The sequence below is a fragment of the Rana temporaria genome, chromosome 3 (genome assembly GCF_905171775.1).
Source record: "Rana temporaria chromosome 3, aRanTem1.1, whole genome shotgun sequence".
Lineage (NCBI taxonomy): Eukaryota > Metazoa > Chordata > Amphibia > Anura > Ranidae > Rana > Rana temporaria.
In genome coordinates this window covers 213,662,156-213,689,459 of record NC_053491.1, presented here as the reverse complement: position 1 = coordinate 213,689,459, position 27,304 = coordinate 213,662,156, and the positions used below count along the sequence as shown (strand labels likewise).

The 27,304-nt window shown below is 41.3% G+C and overlaps 1 protein-coding gene across 1 annotated transcript in view; it reads left to right on the top strand.

Moving 5' to 3' along the window:
• The window catches only part of NUAK1 (NUAK family kinase 1), a 139,138-nt gene that overhangs the window by 91,384 nt on the left and 20,450 nt on the right, over positions 1-27,304 (top strand). Inside the window, exons 3-4 of the mRNA XM_040344218.1 lie at positions 1,598-1,749; positions 6,873-6,938. Coding sequence (XP_040200152.1) covers positions 1,598-1,749; positions 6,873-6,938 — 218 coding nt within the window. The remainder of the gene's footprint in view (positions 1-1,597; positions 1,750-6,872; positions 6,939-27,304) is intronic.

The window sequence follows — 27,304 nt, the reverse complement described above, 5'->3', positions numbered from 1 at the left end:
GGGTGTGATCACCCAATTAATACACACATGGTCCATATAGTGACTTTCATACTGAGGACAAGGAGAGCACTCTTTACGTCTGGAGGAAAAGAGATTTAACCTTCACGGAAAGGCTTCCTCACAGTAAGTGCTGTGAAAATATGGAATAGACTCCCCTAAGAACGTGTTCATACCAGCTTAGTAGATTGTTTTAAAAAAGATCAAGGGGCATGAAACATAGCTGGATATTAACATTGATAGGTAATAAAACAAGAGATTGTTGATCCAAGGAATATCTGATTGCCTTCTGGGGGATTAGGAAGGTTTTTTTTCCTTTCCTGGAGAAAATTGAACCATGCTTCAATGGGGTTTATTTTGTCTTTCAACTGTGGGCATTGGATTGTGTATATGGAGGTTTTTTATTTCTTTATTTATTTTTCTGAACTAGACTCTGTTAAAAAAAATACTTATTTTCGTTTTTATTTTTGCAGTTTTTCATAAAAAAAAAAGAAAACGTAGTTTGCCCTTCTCTCACTGCACTGTGTACATCTTATAAGCTCTTCTGCATCAGCTGAACATCATGGTTTTACTGAGATGACTATGAGAAAATGTGCTAGTGCACTCTATTGGCAAAGCCAAATTCTGTCGAAACAGGGAAGGAACAACTGAACTGAGTAAAGCCGGCCATAGACGGAGCAATTTTCTTTCCTGCAACCAATGGTTGTAGGAAATAAAATAGCTTGATTCCCCCATCAATACAGTCAAGCCCTGTACACACAACCGGGATTCCCGGCGGTATAAAGTCTGCCAGGAATCCCGACGGGAAAACCGAGAACCTGCTCGGAAACTTTCCCTGTGTACACACGAGAGGGTTTCCCTTTGGGATAACTGCGGGGGGAGCTTTGGCCGGGAATTCCGGCTGTGTGTATGCTCCCTCGCACTGTTTCCCCATAGGAAAACTGCCGGGTTTAAAACCACCGGGAATCCCAGTGGGAAAATAGAGAGCAGGTTCTCTATTTTCCCACCGGGATTCCAAGCAGTTTTACTGTCGGGAAAACTGCGAGGAAGCATACACACGGCCTGTTTTCCCAGCCAAAAGCTCTCCCGCAGGAAAACCGGTCGTGTGTACGAGGTTTCATTGTTGATGGGGGGGAATCCCTTCCACAGAGCCATTGTGTTCTCCCCCCAACAGGAGAACACAGTGATTATTGCTAGCGGCTTTACCAGCTGCTAGCAATATTCGCATGTAAAATCCGGTAGGCTGGTTGTACCCAAGTTGATTGATCAATTAACTTCTGTACATTCAGCCTGTCCCCACACAGTTCGAATCTCAGCTGCTTCCTGCTGAACCGTCTATTTCCAGCTTAAGAGTTGGCACCCTACCACAGATAGTGTCCGTCGATTAACCCTGCTGGTATGAGTTAATTGAAAGCAGGGCATAAAAAATGAGGATTAAACTTTTTGATATTACAGTACCGTGCAACAATATCATATTTGGTTTAGGTGTTTGGTCTTCGATGCACTTTAAGTACATGTCACTAAATTCTTTCTGTTTACATGTTTGTGTGCTGCTGGGGCATGCATAATGACATAATTCCTGGGTGTATTTTTCTTTCAGTATTTGAAAATAAAGATAAGATTGTGATCATCATGGAATATGCCAGCAAAGGTGAACTGTATGATTACATCAGTGAAAGGAGAAGATTGAGTGAAAGGGAAACAAGACACTTCTTTCGTCAGATTGTCTCCGCAGTGCATCACTGCCATAAGGTAAGCAGAGTACATGCTGTGAAATTATGCGTCTGTTCTCTAGCTGCAGGCATAGCGGTTTGGATGAAAATCGGCATTGCTCTTGGCTGATGGTGATTTAACCCAAATCCTTGAGCATGATGTTATGCAGCTATATGACACATATCATAGTGCTTCAGATTTGCAGTGTATCATTTTCTTTCTGGTTTCAGCCTTACTGCCAAGGTGGTCTGTAGAGCTTTGTTTGTTGCACACCACTGTGACACCGAAATACTTTGCATAAAACATCTACTCTGTTTCTATAAAGTGAATTGGGCAAGACAGGATCTGTTGCAAATTAGTAGACTACGTATAGTTTTAGTGCTTCACCAGGCAGTCCAAATGTTTAAAATATTATATATATACACACAAAATTCATGGATGTTTTCACTGGGCAAATATTTGCACTGATAAGAACTGACCTTTAAGGAATTGTATTGGAGTCGTGAGAAAAAAAAAAACCAGGATTATGCAGTCGTAAAGAATTGAGATAACTGCCTATGCAGAAACATATTTCATACCACTGTAACTAAATATCCATGGCAAAATAAGAACAGATACATGCAGTGGTAGACTTGTTTAGTGTTATGCTATTATATCAAGCAAGTTTATTTTTCCTTGATAATTTAGAGATTCATTTTTACTTTTTTTGTAAAAGGTGATGCTTGCCCTTTCCTTCTATAACTTGGAGTCTGAGATTTCAGTGCATGAGTTCCCAAGACACTATGGGGCAGATCCACAGAGAGTACACCGGCGTATCTACTCATTTGGACTTACGACAGCGTATCAGTAGATACGTCGGCGTAAGTCTTTGTGAATCTGGGCCAAAGTGCCTATCTGCAACATTTAAACTAGACACTCTGGGGCAGATCCACAGACAGAGTACGCCGGCTTACTTTCAAATTTCCCACAGCGTATCTTTGGTTTGAATCCTCAAACCAAGATACGACGGCATCTGGGTTAGATCCGACAGGCGTATGGCTTTGTACGCCTTCGGATCTTAAATGCAATACTTTGGCGTCCGCTGGGTGGAGTTCTCGTAGTTTTCCGCGTCGAGTATGCAAATTAGCTATTTCCGACGATCCACGAACGTACGCGCGGCCGTCGCATTCTCTTACGTCGTCTCTAGTCGGCTTTTTTGCGGCGTATAGTTAAAGCTGGTGTTTTGCGGCGTATAGTTAGACTTGCCATGTTAAGTATGGCCGTCGTTCCCGCGTTTCATTTTGATATTTTTTTTTTGCGGAAGTCGTCCGTGAATCGGGATGGACGTAATTCACGTCTAGGTAAAAAACAAATGACGTCCTTGCGACGTCATTTAGCGCAATGCATGGCGGGAAATTTAGGGACGGTGCATGCGCAGTTCATTTGGCGCGGGGACGCGCTTCATTTAAATGAAACACCCCCCCTAATCGCCGATTTGAATTCTGCACCGTTACGCCGCTTGAGATACACTACGCCGCCGTAACTTATGGCGCAAATTCTTTATGGATTCGATTTAAAGCCAGGTAAGGTATGGCGGCGTAGCGTATCTCGGATACGATGCGCCGGGGCAGATCTTTGTGGATCTGCCCCTATAGGTTTGTCTGCCATTACCTCTTTTGCATCTCTTTTTTGATGCAGTAGGGGAGTATTATATTAATGATACTCTAAGTAAACAGAAGCAGCCAAATGATCTAAGAAGCCAGCTTCTGACTCACCAGATTAAACCTTGGATTGAAACATCTGCTTTTCTGTGAGCCGACTCTTCAATGGGATGTCTACATAAAAATGTAATTACGTAAAACTGATTGTGGATATTAGATGGCAATTGTATGTGCATGTATGTACCAACTACTGAGCAATATTCCTCTATTGCCTACAGATATTTAGACTATGCATACTCTTAAAGCTGAACTCCAGCAAGATATAAAAGACACAAAAATAAAGGGGTTGTAAAGCCTTGTGTTTTTTCATCTTAAAAACTGTTTTACTTACCTGAACGCCGAACTTCCGTGGGCGCGATCCCGCGTCATTCTTCTCGGCTCTTCATTGGATAGATTGATAGCAGTGCAGCCGTTGGCTCCCGCTGCTGTCAATCAAATCCACTTTTTTTTTATTTGCAACTGCCATTTTGCAACTGATTAGTTACTACACCAGCCATTTGATGGTTTGACAGCATGCTGGAAATGTAACTGTTTTTTGAAAAATCACCATTAAATCAATGGGTTTAGTTCCGCTTTAAGAACTTACATCTCATTTGTTGTCAGCCTCTTAGGCCGCGTACACGCGGTCGATCCAAACCAATGAGAATGGTCCGACGGACCGTTTTCATCGGTTCACCACTGAAGTGGCCTGATGGTCTGATGTGCGTACACACCATCAGTTCAAAAATTGATCGTGTCAGAACGCGGTGACGTAAAACACACGACGTGCTGAAAAAAACAAAGTTCAATGCTTTCAAGCATGCGTCGACTTGATTTTGAGCATGGCGGGTTTTGAACCGATGCTTTTGTGTACTAACCATCGGTTTGGACCTATCGGGCAGTGGTCCATCGGTTCGATTTTAAAGCAAGTTCTAACATTTTTGACTGAAGGACAATGGACCGATGGGCCGTACACACGGTCGGTTTGGACCGATGAAACTGGACTTCAGTCCGTTTTCATCGGTTTGGACCGACCGCGTGTACGCGGCCTCATAGTTCCAGTACAGCAGAGCTCAGAGTAAGGGACAAGCAACATAAGGAGCCAATCAGGTACGCTGCAGTGCAAAGAGCTGACAGCATGTTGACATAAAGTTACAATTACCGGCGCTGCTTCTCTTTTCACTGTCTAGTCGTACGATGGGGAGCAGACCTGTAAATTAAAGTTAGACTGTAGCAGAGAAAGAACAGCTATTGTCCCTTGCTAGAGAGCTGTGCTGGGTGGAAGAGCTGTGCAAATCTCAGAATGTGAATGGACAGAATTACAGACTTTAGCAGGTAAAGAAGTAGAGTCACATGTTCTTATCCAGTTTGTAACAGTCAATCTTCAGGACAATGTATGGAATTTGAAAGTTCATCTCAGAATATAAAACTTTTTTTAATAATTATGTATATTTAGAAAGTGAATTTGTAACTAAATTTTCATCAGGGTTGTATTACTGTTGTTCTTAAAGTGGAGGTTCACCCAAAAAATCTATTTTTAACATTAGATTGGGCCTAATTACGGGAAGCAGAATCGGGTGTTTTGTTTAACCTCCCTGGCGGTATGATTCTTTCAGAAAAAAGGTGCTGAAAGCGGTACCATTATTTGCAAGGAAATTTGGCGTTTTATATTGTAGGCCTGTAATTTTTTTAAATAACTCACTTAAATCTGTCCAAACAAGATTCTAATCCCGGGTATGACATTTTTTTAAAAACAAAATTATAAATTATAATATAATAAATAATTATAAATAATTATAACAAATAATAATATAATTATAATAAAAATTATTCAATAATGTAATCAAATCTAAATTACTGAAATTTGCTCAGTTGCAGAATTGTCGCTGTCATTATTTTTTTTTTTTTATGACGAATTTCCCCACAAATCGCTATCGCACAATTCTGCAAGTGATTATAATTTATTATCGCTGTTTTTTAGCTGCTCTAAAACTATTTTTTGACATAAAGGGATACTTTTGGTTGCTATGGACAATCTACAGTTTGCAGGCAGAAAGAAAAGTTTTTATTATATAAAAGAACATGTAGGGCACTGGGCAGACCACTAGGGACAAGGGGGGTGTTGTTTTTTTACATACAGTACTGTAATCTATAAGATTACAGTATACTGTATGTAATGTGTTTGTTTACGTTTTTGAATTTGGCACCGTTCTCCGCCGCTCCCGTGTGTCGTAACGTCGCAGGGAACGGAGATCGGCGGCACAGGAGGACGCTGTGTGAATCGAGCGAGGTCCCGCTCGCTCACACAGCGCGGTGGCATCGCTGGATCCAGGGACAAGGTAAGTAAACAGTGCCTGTGGATCCAGCGAGGCAAGCCTGAGTCTGACTCGGGGTTACCGCTCGCAGCATGAAAATCTAACCTCGAGTCAGACTCGGGAATACCGCCAGGGGGGTTAAAATCAATGCAGTACTTACCGTTTTAGAGATAGATGTTCTCCGTGGCTTCCGGGTATGGGCTGCGGGACTGGGCGTTCCTATTTGATTGACAGCCTTCCGACCGTCGCATACAGTGCGTCACCAGTTTCCGAAAGTAGCCGAACGTTGGTGCGCAGGCGCCGTATGGAGCCGCACTGACGTTCGGCAACTCGTGACGCGCTGTATGCGACCGTCCGAAGGCTTTCAATCAAATAGGAACACCCTGTCCCGCAGCCCATACCCGGAAGCGGCGGAGAACATCTATCTCTAAAACGGTAAGTACTGCATTGATTTTAAACAAAACACCCAATTCTGCTTCCCGTAATTAGGCCCAATCTAGTGTTAAAAAAAAAATTCGAGTGAACTCCAGCTTTAAACATTTTACCTACAAATGCATGTAGATGACAATATTGTGCTTTTGACCATTTTTATTCTTATTGCACACTGTACTTCTGTCATATGTGATAGTGGTGTGTTTGTTTTATCACACAGACTTCCTATGTCACTCTTTTCCTCCATTCTTTTTATAGAAGATCCTTAATGCTGTCTTACTTACAGACTAAACATTACAGGACACTCTTCTCAGGCCTATGACTTTTACAGGCCAGCAAAACGTGAAAGCTTTCATAAGCTTAAGACAAAGTAATAACACATTTTTCCTTTGTAATCAAAGCATATCTTTCTGAAAAAGTTTCCTGCAAGTCAGCGAGGCACCCGAATGGAATTAGATTCCCACTTCCAGAGCTTGGCAATAAGCAGCAGATAATATTACTCCTGCACATTACATTGAGAAGGGGAGTTGAGATGAGGTACCAAAGGAATCTCCTGTTGTTTTATATACTTTATAGGAGGATAGATTCCAGTCATTCTTGTCTTAACCACATAGCATATGACTAATAGAAAGTTGGTAATGGCATAGAATGGGAAACAAGTTCAGTATATGTGTTATTGTAAGTATATTAAGTTCCTCTTTTTCTTTTTTAAGTATCATTTTTGCTTTTTTTCTAGAATGGAGTTGTTCATAGGGATCTCAAACTGGAGAACATTCTTCTTGATGAAAATGGTAACATTAAGGTAAGGTTACTAATCTTTTTATTCATAGTTTTTTATTATTTGATGCAAACGTTTCCCCTAATGGTTTTACCATCATAAAAGTCTGTTCTGATTAAGCATAGAGAGTTTGTAAAAGCTTTGAGGGAGCAGAAAGCCAGCTTGGGGCTTTCACTATTAATCTGGATGTTGTCAACAACCTAGCCCAGCACTAATTACCAATTCTTCTAGGTACACTTGCACACAGTTTTTGAAGGAACTTGACAGGTTTTCCAAACATCTTGGAAAACTAACCACAGATCTTTTGTAGATGTTGGGTGCCTCAAATCCTCTGTATCTTCATGAAATCCCAGACAGACTCGATGATATTAAGATCACAGCTCTGTAGGGGCCAGATCATCATTTAATTACTTTTATTGGTTACATGTTTTTAGTTACAGAGGAGGTCTAGGGCCAAAATGATTGCTCTCGCTCCAACGTTCGCAGAGATACCTCACGTGTGTAGCTTTAACACCGTTTTCATATGTGGGCGGGACTTACGTATTTGTTCGCTTCTGCATGCGAGCACACGGGGACAGGGGCGCTTTAAAAAAATAAATACAAATTATTGTTCATTTTACTTTATTTACTTGATTTTGACACTTTTTTCCCCAAAAATACATTTTTTTATCACTTTTATTCCTATTATAAGGAATGTAAACATCCCTTGTAATAGGAATATAGCATGACAGGTCCTCTTTACAGTGAGATACGGGGTCAATAAGACCCCACATCTCACATCTAGGCTTGGAAGACTGCAGAGTATCGATCAGGGTATTGGGGTATTGCAGAGTATCGCACAGGGTATTGGGGTATTGCAGAGTATCGCGCAGGGTATTGCAGAGTATGGGGGTATTGCAGAGTATCGCGCAGGGTATTGCAGGGTATTGCAGAGTATTGCGCAGGGTATTGCAGAGTATTGGGGTATTGCAGAGTATTGCGCAGGGTATTGGGGTATTGCAGAGTATCGCGCAGAGTATTGGGGTATTGCAGAGTATTGCGCAGGGTATTGCAGATTATTGGGGTATTGCAGAGTATTGCGCAGGGTATTGCAGAGTATTGGGGTATTGCAGAGTATTGGGGTATTGCAGAGTATCGCGCAGAGTATTGGGGTATTGCAGAGTATTGCGCAGGGTATTGCAGAGTATTGGGGTATTGCGCAGGGTATTGCAGAGTATTGGGGTATTGCAGAGTATTGCGCAGGGTATTGCAGAATATTGGGGTATTGCGCAGGGTATTGCAGATTATAGGGGTATTGCGCAGGGTATTGCAGAATATTGGGGTATTGCAGAGTATTGCGCAGGGTATTGCAGATTATAGGGGTATTGCAGAGTATTGCGCAGGGTATTGCAGATTATAGGGGTATTGCAGAGTATTGCGCAGGGTATTGCAGATTATAGGGGTATTGCAGGGTATTGCAGATTATAGGGGTATTGCAGAGTATTGCACAGGGATAGCTGAGCTGGGATGGATGGATGGAAGGCTGGATCTGTGACTGCAATAGTCACAGATCCAGCCACAGCGCTGCTGCTGACACCCGCTCCCCCCCCCTCTCCTCTCACACTGTACCGAACGGTACAGAGAGGAGAGGGAGGAACCGGCGTCATCAAATGACACCGGTTTGTTTACAAGTGATCGCTCCGTCATTTGACGGAGCGATCACGTGGTAAACGGCCGCTATCAGCGTCAATTTACCGCGATCCGTGATGCGCCAGGTCTTCTAGACCCGGCGCTCACGGATGATTCCAGGAGCGCGCCCCAGGGGGCGCGCGAGTGGAGCATTCTGGGAGGACGTCCCAGGGACGTCCTGTCAGAACAACTCAACCGCGCCGTAGCAGTAAAATGCCTATGGCGCGGTCGGCAAGTGGATAAACACGGTTTTGTTTTAGGGTGATAATGTTTGTTCCAAGAAATTTCACTGATGAGACAGAGTATCTCCTTTGACATTTGGTCCATACAGGTGTTAACAGTGCAGCATAATCCCACTATGAGATAATGAGTCTGACATGCAAAGATTTTCACCTCAGTGTTGTAATATTCATATATATATATATATAATGTCGAATTATTGTGTTGTAAGTCCAAAGTTGATCAGGCCAGATTTCAAACCTATAATTCAAAGAAAACTTGAGTCGGTTAGAACTGACTCATAATTCGAACAACAAACATCATTATGGTTTGTGGTACTGGATGCTTTACAATGGCTCATATGAAATATTAAGTTGAGACTGGTTACATCTCTCTTCACCAACCTCTAAAATATCCCCATGAAACAGTTATTAGATAATATAACTTTAGACCATGACTGGAAAAGGATTCAGTAAACATTCGTGGCCAGTATAGCTGTTAGGCCTCATTTCAAAGATTGCTTTTTTTTGTAAATCACATCACGATCTTGAATATTTTGCAAAAAAAACGAGCTGGTGTCACCGTCCATTCTGACTTCATCACATCTCTCACCATCTCACTGAAAGTAAAGATTGGTATGTTTTGGGAGGTCCAATCCACATAAGTCCAGGATTCTCTCATCTCCAGGCTCAAAGTTTTCATTTTTTAAAGATGCTTTTACACACTTGATTGGTCATCTTTGATCTAACATCCTGTCATTCAGAGTGGCAGGTAGCCGGAGTCACTAATTAGTATGCATCCTTGCATACTAATAAGCCCCCTCTAATAAGTAATCAGATTGCATGTGACCTGAGTAATTGTTTGTTTGATTTAGATGCATGTGACCTGAGTAATCCGGGTCACGGCACCAATGTAGTGATCTCATAAAAGTGTGTATCCAATAAATGTAGTGATATAGATGTATAGTATGATGACTTATAAATTACGTTGTTTCGCAGCAACACACAGGCTCTCCAGAGAATGCAAATTTAATTAACTTCCAATACAAACAAAGTCCAAATTCCACAGATGATACAAAAGTCCAACAAAGTAATGTAGTGTCAATGTCTCATCTTAGAGAATACATGTTCTGATCCCTTCAGACCAGCATATGTTCATGCAGAGAATACATAGGGGGATATTCTCTCTGTGACAACCACAACTCCCAGATTATATCTCCCATTCACTGAATAGCTAAGCAATTTGATTGGTCGTCTTTGATCTAACATCCTGTCATTCAGAGTGGCAGGTATCCGGAGTCACTAATTAGTATGCATCCTCGCATACTAATTAGCCCCCTCTAATAAGTAATTAGATTGCATGTGACCTGAGTAATTGTTTGTTTGATTGGTTTGATGTGTAAAAACGACTCCATCCTGTCTCTGCCTATTTAACAATGGACAAGTATCTTTTGACTTGTATCATGTAATTACAGGTCTGATGTGCAAAATAGACTTCGTCCGAATTTTTTCGCAAGGCACTGTGTATATATATATATATATATATATATATATATATATATATATATATACACAGTGCCTTGCGAAAAAATTCGGCCCCCTTGAACTGAACTATTTCAAACTTTTTTAACAAATAAAAAACTGAAAAAAATAACACTTGGCCATTCTAACACCTGTTTATTTGTGAACCATTCCATTGTAGATTTTGCTTTATGTTTTGGATCATTGTCTTGTTGGAAGACAAATCTCCGTCCCAGTCTCAGGTCTTTTGCAGACTCCATCAGGTTTTCTTCCAGAATGGTCCTGTATTTGGCTCCATCCAACTTCCCATCAAGTTTAACCATCTTCCCTGTCCCTGCTGAAGAAAAGCAGGCCCAAACCATGATGCTGCCACCACCATGTTTGACAGTGGGGATGGTGTGTTCAGGGTGATGAGCGGTGTTGCTTTTACGCCAAACATAACGTTTTGCATTGTTGCCAAAAAGTTTGATTTTGGTTTCATCTGACCAGAGCACCTTCTTCCACATGTTTGGTGTGTCTCCCAGGTGGCTTGTGGCAAACTTTAAACAACACTTTTTATGGATATCTTTAAGAAATGGCTTTCTTCTTGCCACTCTTCCATAAAGGCCAGATTTGTGCAGTATACGACTGATTTTTGTCCTATGGACAGAGTCTCCCACCTCAGCTGTAGATCTCTGCAGTTCATCCAGAGTGATCATGGGCCTCTTGGCTGCATCTCTGATCAGTCTTCTCCTCGTATGAGCTGAAAGTTTAGAGGGACGGCCAGGTCTTTGTAGATTTGCAGTGGTCTGATACTCCTTCCATTTCAATATTATTGCTTGCACAGTGCTCCCTGGGATGTTTAAAGCTTGGGAAATCTTTTTGTATCCAAATCCAGCTTTAAACTTCTCCACAACAGTATCTCGGACCTGCCTGGTGTGTTCCTTGTTATTCATGATGCTCTCTGCGCTTTCAAACGGACCTCTGAGACTATCACAGTGCAGGTGCATTTATACGGAGACTTGATTACACACAGGTGGATTCTATTTATCATCATTAGTCATTTAGGTCAACATTGGATCATTCAGAGATCCTCACTGCTGCACTGAAAGTAAAGGGGCTGAATAATTTTGCACGCCCAATTTTTCAGTTTTTTTAAAAAAGTTTGAAATATCCAATAAATTTTGTTCAACTTCATGATTGTGTCCCACATGTTGTTGATTCTTCAAAAAAAAATTACAGTTTTATATCTTTATGTTTGAAGCCTGAAATGTGGCAAAAGGTTGCAAAGTTCAAGGGGGCCGAATACTTTCGCAAGGCACTGTATATATATATATATATATATATATATATATATATATATATATATATATATATATATATATATATATATATATATAATATCTACACCTATATATTAATTAGTTTAAAGGTGTTACATAATTTTCTTTTTTCTGACAGTGGGGGTAGGAAATATCTCCTTGGTGAAGAGATCTGACTTTAAATAGTTGGATCCCCCTTATTGGGAAATCTGTCTCCCTATAGCTTGTTGGCATGTTATCTTAAAGTGATGTTAAAGTCGTTGTTTGTTATGTTTTAAAGAAGAAAATAATAATTTTATACTTACCCGCTCTGTGCAGTGGTTTTGCACAGAGCAGCCCAGATCCTCCTATTCTCTAGTCCTTTGCCAGCTCTCCTAACCCCTCCCTCCTGCCGCGTGCCCCTACAGCAAGCAACTTGCTATGGGGGCATCCGAGCTGAGCCACTTCTCTGTATGTCCATTCAAACACAGAGCTGTGGCACCGCCCCAGCTCCTTTCTTTCCTCATTGGCTCACTGACTTTGATTGACAGCAGCAGGAGCCAATGGTGCCCGCTGCTGTGTCTCAGCCAATCAGGAGGGAGAGTCTTGGACAGCTGAGTCTCTCGTGCAACATAGCTGGATCAAGATGGGGCTAAGGTAAATTTGGGGGGGGGGAGCTGCTGCCCACAGAAGTTTTTATTTTTTATTTTAATGCATAAATGCTGGCTAGCCTGCAATGTTTGCTTTGGGCATGGGATTCTTCCTTAGCATGGCTGTGGAGTTTTACAGAATTACAGTATCTCACAAAAGTAAGTACACCCCATACATTTGTGTACATATTTTATTATATCTTTTCATGTGACAACACTGAAGAAAATACACTTTGCTACAATGTAAAGTAGTTGCTGCAGAGGTTGAAGAGGTGGGGGGGGGGTCAGGCTGTCAGTGCTCAGACCATACGCTGCACACTGCATCAAATTGGTCTGCATGGCTGTTGTCCCAGAAGACAGTCTCTTTTAAAGATAATGCACGATGGTTTGATGAAGAAAAGCAGACTAAGGACATGGATTACTGGAACCATGTCCTGTGGTCTGATAAGACCAATATAAACGTATTTGGTTCAGATGGTGTCAAGCATGTGTGGCCGCAACCAGGTGAGGAGTACAAAGACAAGTGTGTCTTGCCTACATTCAAGCATTTTAGTGGGAGTGTCATGGTCTGGGGCTGCATGAGTGCTGTCGAAACTGGGGAGCTACAGTTAATTGAGGGAACCATAATTGCCAACATGTACTGTGACATACTGAAGCAGAGCATAACCCCCTCCCTTCGAAGACCACTACACTCATCGACATGCAAGTCAAAACCCCTATTTTTCTCTCTATACTCCCCAAACAGACCTCAAACCTCCTGTTTGTTACAATGAAGAAATGTGTGATTCTTTAGGCAATTGTCAAACACTGTTGGCGACAACTGATACTACTGAATCAACAGTTTTCCTTCCAAAGCATTTTTTTCTGAATGGGTCCTACTGAGTGCCAGAAATTTTCCACTGTGCTAAAATATTTCTGTGGCAAATGCAGTGGATTTTCTTTATACTTGAGCAAATAAATGCAGATAACTTTCAACAGTTCATAAATTCTTCTTCCACTCTGCATGACAATGTAAAGTAATGTGGATTGAATCTTCAGAAACCCAATCATAAATCAGCCTTTATTAAAAAAAAAAAAAAGGAATCCTATACTTGTTACATACGGCTAAAGGAAGCAATAATTAACAGTGAGTGGCAGCCCAGTGGCTTAGTAGTTAGGAGCACTGGGGTCCTCAGTTTGAATCCTGGCCAAACACTCTTTGCATGAAGTTTATATTCTCCCTGTGAGCTAGGGAACTTAGATTGTAAGCTTCTTGAGGGCAGGGACTGATGTGACTTTACTGTCAGTATAAGACTGTAAAGGTAAAAAGAGATGTAAAGATGCAGAGTGCTATATTGTGCCTGGATACTAAGTTTTGTTGTTAAACGAGGGCAAACACAAACACAGTGATTGATTCCGTTATTTTTATCTCACTAAAGGTCATCCAATCCAATACTATTCAGTTATGCAAAATGTATGAAATAAATTGTTGGTGGAAAGGATTGACTGTACAATTTTACCTTGTTCAATTACTAAAAGTTGTAAGCCAGTCTTGCTCTGATATAGGTTACAGAACAGTCCCCTATTTCACTTTCTTTCGTGTCAATTTATTCCCTTTTTTGCATTCCTTGCTTTCCTTGCTATAGAGCATGTGGGATAAAGAGACTGGGGTAGATTCACGTAGGGGCGCGCAATGATACGGCGGTGCAGCGTATAATATTTACGCTACGCCACCATAACTTACATGAGCAAGTGCAGTATTCACAAAGCACTTCCTCCGTAAGTTGCAGCGGTGTAGCGTAAATGGGGCCGGCGTAAGCGCGCGTAATTCAAATGTGGAAGGGGGGGCGTGTTTTATGTAAATGTATGATGACCTGACGTGATTGACGTTTTTTACGGACGGCGCATGCGCCGTCCATGTACATATCCCAGTGTGCATTGCTTCCAAGTACGGCGCAACAACGTATTGGTTTTGACGTGAACGTAAATTACGTCCAGCCCTATTCGCGAACGACTTACGCAAACGACGTAAAAAATTCAAATTTCGAAGCGAGAACGACGTCCATACTTAACATTGACTGCGCCTCCTAACAGCAGGAACAACCTTACACCGAAAAAGCCTAACATAAACAACGTAAATACATTGCGACGGGCGTACGTACGTTTGTGAATCGGCGTATCTAGGTAATTAGCATATTCTACGCCAACAACAACGGAAGCGCCCCTAGCGGCCAGCGTCAGAATGCCCCCTAAGATACGACTGCGTAAGAGACTTATGCCAGTCGTATCTTAGGCAAATGTCGGCGTATCTAGCTTTCTGAATACAGAAAGTAGATACGCCGGCACAGATTTGAATTTACGCGGCGTATCTATGGATACGCCGGCGTAAATTCTATCTGAATCTACCCCAATATGTTTTAGGCTTCAAGCACACAGAAATTAGCTTGCAAGTCCTCAAGTGTAAATTTTTTGGCACTTTCCCGTGCACGAAGAGTTGCATGTGCCGCGTACAGCTGCCAATATAAGTGGCTGTGTGCGGCTGTATTCATGCAAACACTGTTTGCTTCTGCATTGGCACATTTACCTGCTCATGTGTATGGTGCATTTCCCCATATTCAAAAGTGGTGCACATGAGCAGTGAGCGTTTACATGAGTGTGGCTGTGTATGTTTCACTTGTATTGGCAGCATGTGCATCTCCCCAGGCGTTGAAAAGTGCCAAGGATTTAACACATGAGGACTTGTAAACTGTGCATGAGGCCTTTAAGGGTATGTATTTTTTTAGATATACTGTATATGTTAAAGAAATCCTTTTTGTCTGTAAATGCTTTTTATTTTTGAACAAAGGGACATCTATACATTATTTACCTATTACATGTGCAGGTCTGGCTTCCTGATTTAAAGTGTTACACCGTGGTTGTGCTTTGCTGCTGCTTTTTACAGTGCAATATTGGGTGCCTGCCAGTCCACCAACACTATTCCATATGTATTTGATTTTTTAGCTCCTCAGTTGCTAAAGTACAAGTTGCATTAAAGGGGTTGTAAACCCTCAAGTTGTTTCACCTTAATGCATCTTATGCATTAAGGTGAAAAAACTTCTGTCACTGAACGGCCCCCAAACCCCCCCATTTAACTTAGCTATTCCTGTATTCCCCCCACTGGAGACACACTCTTCCCCTCTGCCTGTTGTCTCGGCTATTGATTATTTAGATTGATAGCAGCGCAGCCATTGTCCGCAATTCTGACGGTATAGCGCTGCTAAAAATAGCGGCGCTATACCGCCACCGCACATCCCACCCAGGGGCCAAACACTAACCATGAGTGAAATAAATGTTTTTGTGTTATTCATATTCTCTCAAAAATGGCCAAGAAATCAAATTCTGCCAGGGTATGCAAACTTATGAGCACAACTGTGTGTGTATATATATATATATATATATATATATATATATATATATATAAATGTATTTTTACAAAGTCCATAATTCTCTTTTAACCCTTCCTCCCTAATCTAAAATCGACGTATGTGCTCAGTATTCCAGCAAGATCAAATCACACGAGAGGACACTCCCACACTGGCTGGAGTATCATCTTGTGAAATTTTGTATATGCTGCTTTCCCAGGATCTAGTAAAAAGGATCATGGCATCAATCTCTCCAGCGCAGAAGCTGGGGCTGGATAAAGTTTATTAACCACTTCCCGCCCGGTCAATAGACAATTGACGTCCGGGAAGTGGTTCTGAAATCCTGACTGGACGTCTATTGACGTCCAGCAGGATAACATGCCGGCACGCGCCCGTGGGGGAGTCTGACACCCTGCATCTCCGATCTCGGTAAAGAGCCTCCGGCGGAGGCTCTTTACCACGACATCAGCCTTGTCCAATCACGGCTGATCAAGATGTAAACAGGAAGAGCCATTGATCGGCTCTTCCTCACTCGCGTCTGACAGACGCAAGTAGAGGAGAGCCTATCGGCGGCTCTCCTGACAGGGGGGGAAACGCTGATTGTTTATCAGCGTAGCCCACCCCCCCCGCTGATGCCCACACTGGACCTTCAGGGAAGCCACCAGGACCACCAGGGAAGGGGGAAACGTGGATGGCCAGATATGTACCACATGGCCATTCACATGTTAAAAAAAAATTGCAATAGATGCCAATCAGTGCCCACAAATGGGCACTGACTGGCAACATGGGCACAACATAGGAAACATTAAAAAAGTGCCCAGCAATGCCACCATCAGTGCCACCCCTCAGTGTCCATCAGTGCCACCCCTCAGTGTCCATCAGTGCCACCTCTCAGTGACCATCCATGCCCATCAGTTCCCACCTATCAGTGCCCATCTGTGCCACCTATCAGTGCCACCCATAAGTACCCATCAGTGCCACCAATAAGTACCCATCAGTGCCGCCTATGAGTGCCCATCAGTGCCGCATACCAGTGCCGCCTATCAGTGACCATCAGCGCCGCCTATCAGTGACCATCATCAGTGCCACCTTTATCAGTGCCACCTCATTGGTGCCACCTTATCGGTGCCCATCAGTGCAGCCATATCAGTGCCTGTAATTGAAGAAGAAAATTTGCTTATTTACAAAAACAGAAAAAAATAAAAACGTTATTTATTTTTTTAAATTTCGGTCTTTTTTTTGTTGTTGCGCAAAAAAATAAAAATTTCAGAGGTGATCAAATACCACCAAAAGAAAGCTCTATTTGTGGGAACAAATTTATAAAAAAATTGTTTGGGTACAGTGTAGCATGACCGCGCAATTGTCATTCAAATTGCGACAACGCTGAAAGCTGAAAATTGGCTTGGGCAGGAAGGTGCGTAAGTGCCTGGTATGGAAGTGGTTAAACTATTTCCTGCAATTTTTTATTTTATTTACCATCCTTTTAGATTAGAGCGGGAAGCCTGATGTAATAATCAAAAATGGCATTTTAGGGTAAGGTTCCCCTTAAACAGCTAGACAGCATATTTAGTACTAAAATATGAAAGAGCAAATGTATTATTTTTTTAAAAAGCAACTTCAACTACAACTACCTGTATATTTTTTCTATAAGACTATGAACAAAAATGGGGAGTATTGCCTCAAGTATATAAATTAAAAATAGTACCTTTTCATCCCGATTATGCATAATAAAGAGGGATGAAAAGTATATGCCTTGTACCCCATGAATGGTTTGAACTTCCCCTTAGGATGAATGTATCAAAAAATCATTCACCTTTACCAAAGTATTCTGTATCACTGCTGCTGGGCTACCCCCCTGCCGCAAAGGAACTACTATGTGTTATCTACACTTGTAGCTCCAGCTGTTTCAGAATTCTCCTCTATCCTCTACTACTTTGGAAATTCAACTCCACTGGGGCACACCCCCATCGGTTAATCCCTCTCATACACGTATCATGTCTATTCTGTTATTTAATTGCTTTTCTCTTACCATCTGGCAGGCATTATCACTCTACATCCTTAATTCTCGGCCCAATTATGGGCTTCACCTTCTATTACCACCACACCTTCTCAACTTATATTCTTTGCACACACATAATTTCTCACCCTACTTCTACCCTTGGCTACAATTATGGTAGCATTTTATTCACTTATCGTCCTTGCACATGTATTTAGGTTTAGGGCTAAGAGGCGCCCCTAATTGGTGGCCTCCTGATACCCCATCATCACAGGTTGAATTTATTTAATTATTGTATTTCATTACCTTACTCTCACTCCTTCCCACGTCACTTTATTGTCTCCAATATCACTCACTCATGTTTCCCCATTATTTGCTTCTCTTTTCTGCCCTGCCCAGTAGAAATATCTACCTTTGCCGTTTTTTGTTTTGTCACAATTAGCAAGATGCCAATATTCTAGGGCACCATCACCAGCATTCTCCCTTGTGGGAACTATACCCCCACTTATACTTTTCAGTACAATTTACCATACTATTATTATCTAATTTTATTTCCCTTGTATTCATTTGCCATCTGAGTCATATTGATGCGGTTTGGCTGCCTGCACCTCCGAATCGCGGCGGACTTGCGTCTCCCCTGGCGGGGGTGACACTTTGTCTCACCCCCTCTTGTTCCCTCTCGGCTCGGGGCCTCCCGCCCCTTGGCTCGAGTTGATCGCACACGCATAGCAGCATTAATCGCGCACTTGCGTTGTGTGGGGAGACTGACCCGGTGACGTCATGACGCGGCCGTCAGGCGGCGCCTACGGCGTCTCCGGGTTGGGATGGCTCACTTAATGGTCGACCGGCCATCAGGTAAGTAATGTGGATCTGTCCATCGGCGGTCCGATGGCATAGCCGTGACCATCGCAGGAGGTGTTCGGCAGTATATTGGGGTTCTTCCTCGGCGCAGTCCACTTTACTTCTCAGTCCATGCATTACCATGCAATTGTCATTCATATGGTTACATTCCTCCTATGACACAATACTGGTTTTACCAGCACTTTTGGACCTTTTTTACCCATTGCGCCTTTAGTCTCCCCATCTTGCTGCCCCGCTCACACCCCTTGCCCGGCACATCTGGTTAATATCACCAGGCTCTTGTTTCCTTATGGCCTGGCTATATTCCTTAAGAGATTTTACTGCGGTAAGTTCTATTTATTTAACAAAAACCCCCCCCCCTTTTTCTATAAATTCGTGGACCCTTTTCTTTCCCCCTTCCCCTTCTCCTCCACCCTTCTTTTCCTCTTCCCGTGTTTTCTTGTCCCTCTTTTCCTTTTACTTATCCCACCCCTGTTTTCCATGCCCTTTTTCCTTTCCGGTTCCCCTCCCCCCCCCCCCCCTTTTTTTCCTCCCTTTCATCCCCCTTTGCCTCTCCTCCTGTCTTTTTCTCTCCCCTCTTGTTTTTTCCCCCTCTTCCTCCCCTTCCCCATTCCCCTTCTCCATTCCATAACCCCCCTCCCCCACCCTTATCCTACCCAGTCCACTTAATTGAACAGGCCCATAAAATATATATATATATATACATTTTTATCTACACCCAGATCTCCACAATCAACCATCCCCTTGTCCGCCGCGGGGGGAACCCCCTGGGCCGCCTGGTTTCCGCATATTATCAATTGACTCATTTGGTAAGCGATTATTAATGTTTTTATCATTTGTTTATTGTATAGCTGATGTTTGTTACAAATTTTTATTGCATTACTCCATAGATTGGCAGTCCTGACGAAGCGGCAACCCCGCGAAACTAGTCGACGTTTGACCAATCATTGAAGTGTTTTTATTTGTTTTGCAATTTTTTATACATTAATAAACTTTTTTTATATCATTATGTTTTATGTAATTTCATCAGTACCGAGATAGTCCCTCCCAAACCATTGAGTGGGTGGCGCGGGGTCCAACTTCAGCTACTGGTCCCTCGCCCCCCACTCGCCCCCTCTTTATTCTATAAGACTATCTCATCTGGGACTCATGAAATCCAGTATTTACGGTCTACAAAAGTGCCTGGCAGTGTTTAATGCTTCACAGCTCCCTAACGTGCAGTAAATCCCCTGAGAACTGGGCTGCATTAGGATGTTAAATGCTTGAAAAATGATTTTCCTCTAGTGCGTGTAGTATCCTCTAAAAAAAAAATAAAAAAAATGTTGTCATTACTAAATCATGATGTGCTAAATTTCTGTGCTTCTAAGATGCAAAAAAAAACCTGACTAGCATTACATTTGTACATTCCATGTAGCTGTTTGTGAATTGTTTTGCTATCCTATATTCTGCCACCTCAGGTTAAGTTGATGGATGGAGTCAAGCGCTAACTTGAAGGAAAAATGTCTATTGGCCCAATAGAAAAGTGCTGAATGTATTAAACAAAATGATCTTGAGAGTTGCGTTTTTGAGCATGCAGTTGTTCTTTATTTGCAGAAACTATATACCCCTTAGTATTTATGTACCGTAACCTTAGTCTGGCAATGGTCTGTCCTTTGACCCTGCACCTTTACATAAACCAAACTGTTTTTTATAGAAGAGGTATTCAGTTATTTTTGAAGGAGGAGAAAGTGTTCCCCTAGTCAAGATGAAATGTGTCTGCATGTTGTATTTGGATGCAATGTTTGCCAGGAAAACTAATGACCCACATCAATTATAGTGTTGAGCAGAATATGCCATATTCGATTTCGCGATATATCTCGAATATATATTCGAATATTCGAGATATATTCGCTAAATTCGAATATTCGTGATATTTTATCGAAATTAAATGATTGCGATTTTTCGCTATTGCGAATGCGAAAATAATTGTGATTTTTTGATAACTGCGGTAGGAGCACTCTGATTGGCTCAGAATATTCGTGATATTTTATCGAAATATCGCAACATGCGAATGCGATATTTATTGCGCAATTTCGAGAAATGCTGGAGGAGCACTCTGAACTCTGGCTCAGAATATTCGTGATATTTTACAATACAAAATAATTGCGAATATTCGGCAAATGCGGAAGGAGCACTCTGATTGGCTCAGAATATTCTTGATATTTTACAATACAAAATAATTGCGAATATTCGGCAAATGCGGAAGGAGCACTCTGATTGGCTCAGAATATTCTTGATATTTTACAATACAAAATAATTGCGAATATTCGGCAAATGCGGAAGGAGCACTCTGATTGGCTCAGAATATTCTTGATATTTTACAATACAAAATAATTGCGAATATTCGGCAAATGCAGAAGGAGCACTCTGATTGGCTCAGAATATTCGTGATATTTTACAATACAAAATAATTGCGAATATTCGGCAAATGCGGAAGGAGCACTCTGATTGGCTCAGAATATTCTTGATATTTTACAATACAAAATAATTGCGAATATTCGGCAAATGCGGAAGGAGCACTCTGATTGGCTCAGAATATTCTTGATATTTTACAATACAAAATAATTGCGAATATTCGGCAAATGCGGAAGGAGCACTCTGATTGGCTCAGAATATTCTTGATATTTTACAATACAAAATAATTGCGAATATTCGGCAAATGCAGAAGGAGCACTCTGATTGGCTCAGAATATTCGTGATATTTTACAATAGAAAATAAAAAGTGTTTTGCATTGGTGGTGATTCTTTACTCTATCCATCTGTCACAGCCGTTTGTCAATCAAACACCTTGAAGATTGAACACGTTCATGCTGCATGCTTTGGACTTTTTTTCACTTCACATATCAAAGACATTTTTATGAAAGATTATTTTTCTATTATTGGGACTATATTTCCTTATATATTTGTTTTACTGTGTATTTCACAAGTTATTTGCGCTTGCTTATTTTATAATTTGCCCACATGTCTTGTCACTAGACATATTTTTTATTCTTGTAGAGCGACTCCATTTTCTGTCTTGTATTAAATTATGTTGTATAACATTTTTGAGTTGCTGCTGTATTCTCCCCTTTTTTTAAGGTATGCGCAATTTTTTCCTTCTTACAAAAAAAAATAATATCAAACATACAAATATTCATAACAGAAACATACACAAAGCCCCCCCCTTTTGCATCAGAGACAATCAGAGTTCTCCTACCACAGTTATCGAAAATTCGCAATAATTTTCGCATTCGCAATAGCGAAAAATCGCAATTTATTTTTTTTCAATTTGGCAACATAAAAGGATCGCCTCAGCTTAGCTACTCGGCCCAGGGTCTCTAATCATACCAGCAATGCTTTTAGACGTCGATAGGATGTGATCTGTATTAAAAATCAAATTGAAAAAATGCGAATATTCGGAATTGCGAATATTCACCGTGAAATTCGAAATATAGCGCGATTTCTCGAATATGCTATATTCGAGTCGAATATTCGCAATGCGAATATTCGTGAGCAACACTAATCAATTAGGCCTAACAGGACACAGGGGTTTCTGTGTGAGTGTTCTCAAAGTTATAGGCCAGATTATAGCCTTATCCAACAGTGCACGCATCTAAATGCAGTGGAGCTAAAACCAAAATGAGCCAGTAGACACATTTATTATGTTGGTTTCTTAACCAATTTTGTCCCCACTGCAGTTTTATAATAAATTCCAGGTCAACTACTTATAGAGTAAAGATTTATAAATGCTGTACTTTTATTGCAGATTCTTATGTTTTTGTTCTTGTCTAGTATCACTGAGATATACCATATGAGTGTATTTGTTGAGATATTTCAGTCTGTATTGATTGGAAGGTTCAAATACTACAATCACAGAATCTGCCCCGTGTAATATTAAAAAGCATTGCCATTTTTTGATGTGCAGAATTGTCTCCGCTGATAAAACCTCCAATGGAACAAATAAGAAACATTTGACTGGAATATCATATTTCGTTTAAACACTTAAGGACCGCTGCACGACTATATATGTCGACAGAATGACACGGCTGGGCACATGGACGTATATATACGTCCTCTTTAACCTCCCTGGCGGTAAACCCGAGCGTGACTCGGGGTGGATTTTTTATGCTATTATCGGTATCCCCGAGTCACGCTCGGGGTGGATGTGCAGAGTGTGCAGCGGCGTGCAGCTGCTTACCTTCTCGCTGGATCCACAGGCAAGTTACTTACCTTGTCCCTGGATCCAGCGATGCATCCCCGCTGTGTGAGCGAGCAGGGATGCATCGCCATGTGCCGCCGATCTCCGTTCCCTGCGACGTTACGACGCACGGGGGCGGAGAACGGCACCAAATTCAAAAAAGTAATCAAACACCTTACATACAGTATACTGTAATCTATTACAGTACTGTATGTAAAAAATACACACCCCCCTTGTCCCTAGTGGTCTGCCCAGTGCCCTACATGTACATTTATATAATAAAAACTATTCTTTCTGCCTGAAAACTGTAGATTGTCCAAAAGTGTCCCTTTATGTCAAAAATGGTTTTAGAGCAGCTAGAAAACAGTGATGATAAATTATAATCACTTGCAGAATTGTGCGATAGCGATTTGTGGGGAAATTCGTCATAAAAAAATAAAAGTAATGACAGCGACAATTCTGCAACTGAGCAAATTTCAGTGATTTTGAGTTGATTACATTATTGAATCATTTTTATTATAATTATATTATATTATATTTGTTATAATTATTTATAATTATTTATTATATTATAATTTATAATTTTGTTTTTAAAAAAAAATTCATACCCGGGATGCCTACAAGACTCTTGTTTGGTCAGATTTAAGTGAGTTATTCCTAAAAATTACAGGCCTACAGTATAAAACGCCAAATTTCCTTGCAAAATAATTGTACCGCTTGTGATACGTAATTCCAGACAGAATCATACCGCCAGGGAGGTTAAGAGCCCAGCCGTGGTTCGAACCCGGTCCGAAGCTCTGTGACCGCGCCCGCAGGACCCGCGGACCCGATCACCGCCGGTGTCCCGCAATCGGGTCACAGGAGCTGAAGAACGGGGAGAGGTGAGTAAACAAACCTTCTCTTTTCTTCTCTGTGGCAGTGTCAGTGATCATCTGTTCCCTGATATAGGGAACGACGATCAGTGACGTCACACATCTAGCCCTGCCCCCCTACAGTAAGAAACACACATAAGGTCACACTTAACCCCTACAGCGACCCCCAGTGGTTAACCGCATTCACTGCCATTGTCATTTTCACAGTAATCAGTGCAGTTTTATAGCACTTTTCGCTGTGAAAATGACAATGGTCCCAAAAATGTGTCAAAGGTGTCCGATGTGTCCGCCATAATGTCGCAAGTCACGAAAAAAATCGCAGATCGCCGCCATTACTAGTAAAAAAAAAAAAAAAAATTCCATAAAACTATCCCCTATTTTGTAAACGCAATAAATTTTGCGCAAACCAAACGATAAACGCTTATTGCGATTTTTTTTACCAAAAATAGGTAGAAGAATACGTATCGGCCTAAACTGAGGGAAAAAAATGTTTTTTATATCTTTTTTGGGGATATTTATTATAGCAAAAGGTAAAAAATATAGATTTTTTTTCGAAATTGCCACTCTATTTTTGTTTATAGCGCAAAAAATTCAAAACGCAGAGGTGATCAAATACCACCAAAATAAATCTCTATTTGTGGGGAAAAAAAGAACGCCAATTTTGTTTGGGAACCACGTCGCACGACCGCGCAATTGTCAGTTAAATCGGCTCAGTGCCAAATCGCAAAAAGGGGCAAGGTCCTTAACCTGCATAATGATCCGGGTCTTAACTGGTTAATAGGCTCCATGAAATGCGCCGTAGACATCTGCACCTGTCATTATTGTAAATATCTCCTAAACCGTGGAGGTTTAAGAGATATTTCGGGCACCTACAGGTAGACCTTAATCTAGGCTTACCTGTAGGTAAAAGTGGTTGTAAAGTGTTTACAACCACTTTAAAACCCCTTTCCCACATACAGTATGTGGGCCGATGTGGTAGGTATATGTTAATATGCATTGCATTAAGGAAGTCCATTTATTTTAATGTGCTGTTAACACACCACCTCGGACACCACAATGTACAGCATTGTATTACTGTGCATGTAGCGCGCTTCAATTCAGGTGCATTGCCTAATAGCACCACAATATACTGCAACAAATACCTTTCCCTCTTGTCATTTGATGTTGGGAAATTTTTGAACTGTACTTTTGCTTTGAAATTACTCATTAGAAAAAAAAAAAATCCTCCCCATTCTACATAGCAGCTCTCTTCTGGGATTATCTGGAGGATCAACAGGTAACTGGATTTACTGGGGTACAACCAAACAAGGAAAATCTTTTAGTGAACATACCTTTTATTTGAATAAGAGAGATGATGGAATACTTGTATTACAGTAGCTCATAGGAATTCTCACCATTTGCTTTGCATACCTCTTCTGTATTAAAGCATAGAGAGTCATGAATAAAAAAAATCTAGCTTAAATAAGAAGTGGTATAGAAATTTTGAATTCTTATGCCCCGTACACACGGTTGGAATTTCCAACAAGAAAAGTCTGATGTGAGCTTTGGTCGGAAATTCTGACCATGTGTAGGCTCCATCGGACTTTTCCTGGTTCTCAGATTTTCCGATGGAAAAAATTCCAATTGGAAATTCCAATTGTCTGTAGCAATTCCGACACATGCTCAGAAACAATTTGACGCATGCTCGGAAGCATTGAACTTTCATTTACGGTTGTCGTGGTGTTGTATGTCACCATGTTTTTGACGGACGAAAGTTCAGAAAAAAGAGAGTTTGGTCAGCGGGACTTTAAATGAGGCCAATCACCATACGGAGTAAGCATATAAATTATACAGTATTGCTTAATTAGGTTCCAACACAAAAGGAGGGAGTTGGTTGAGGACTTACAATGAGAGGTGTATAACAAAAAGCAGTCTTAGCAAAGAGCATTTTATTATGCCTTGTAATATAATATAAAGCATACTGAATGCCAAAAATTGCATCCACAAAATCGCATGAACATGCTGCAAATTACATATGCATAATAACACCATGGTACTTGGCATATCGTGGAGTGAGGGCAAGTCCTGCACAACATGAACCACTGGAGGGGCTTGATAGTTTAATGAAAATATGGGAGTAAAACAGTATAAAAAACATAAAATCATCTGTATGAACATATGCTTTATATTATATTACAAGGCATAATAAAATGCTCTTTGCTAAGACTGCTTTTTGTTATACACCTCTCATTGTAAGTCCTTAACCAACTCCCTCCTTTTGTGTTGGAACCTAATTAAGCAATACTGTATACTTTATATGCTTACTCCGTATGATGATTGGCCTCATTTAAAGTCCCGCTGACCAAACTCTCTTTTTCCTGTTCAAAAATTGGGGATGGAGGCCATTTACCTATGGTGCCTTGGACCACATCATTTTTTCTCGACGAAAGTTCAGAGAACTTTTGTGTGACCGTGTGTATGCAAGCCAAGCTTGAGCGTTTTTTCCGACAGAAAATGCGATCATGTGTACGCGGCATAAATGAGCGTGCCACTTAGCTAAAAAGTAAAGGATCAGATAACCTCTAATAAAATCTACTGTATGTACATCGCTGTGCGTAATCATATTAGAATTTTGAGGAAAATAATTTAATTCATTTTGGAATGAAGCTGTAACATAACAAAATGTGGATAAGTGCTGCGCTGTGAATACTTTCCGAATGCACTGTAAATGAGTCACAAGAGTTACCATGGGTTTTTCGACTGTCCACCACTGGAGCCCAGTAGGTTAACAAAGACCATGGGGCAGATCCACAAAAGAATTACGCCGCTGTATCTATTGATACGCCAGCGTAATTTTAAATTTCCCGCGTCGTATCTTTGTTTTGTATCTTCAAAACAAGATACGACGGCATCTCGGGTCGTTCCGACAGGCGTACGTCTAAGTACGCCGTCGGATCTAAGATGCAATTTTTAGGCGGCCGCTAGGTGGCGTTTCCGTCGAATTCCGCGTTGAGTATGCAAATTAGCTAGTTACGGCGATCCACGAACGTACGTCCGGCCGGCGCATTTTTTTACGTTGTTTGCGTTCGGCTTTTTCCGGCGTATAGTTAAAGCTACTGTTATGAGGCGTACTCAATGTTAAGTATGGCCGTCGTTCCCGCGTAGAAATTTGAAATTTTTACGTTGTTTGCCTAAGTCGTTCGCGAATAGGGATTTGCGTAGAATGACATCACCGCCGGAAGCATTGGCTTGTTCCGGGTTAATTTCGAGAATGCGCACTGGGATACCCCCACGGACGACACATGCAGAGTTTAAAAAAAACGTTGTTTACGTCGGGTCACGACGTATTTACATAAAACACGCCCCCATCACAGAGATTTGAATGCCGCGCAATTACGCCGCCAAAGATACACTACGCCGCCGTAACTTACGGCGCGGATTCTTTGTGGATTTAAAAAAAAATATGTAAGTTGCGGCGGCGTAGTGTATCTTAGATACGCTACGCCCTGCTAAATACCGCCGCTGACTGTGGATCTACCCCCATATCTTTATGCCCAAAAACTGATCTATTGAGGCTCTTGCAGTGCTCATCACACTTATGCTGTATGTGCAAATAATTATCCAATTTTTATCAATGAGTTGGTTTTAGTTTAATGTAAATCCAATTTTCTTTTTCTAATTATGATTATAATAATCCTTTTAGATTACCGTTTACAGATATGCTGACAAGGGAAAGGCATTGTGGTTTA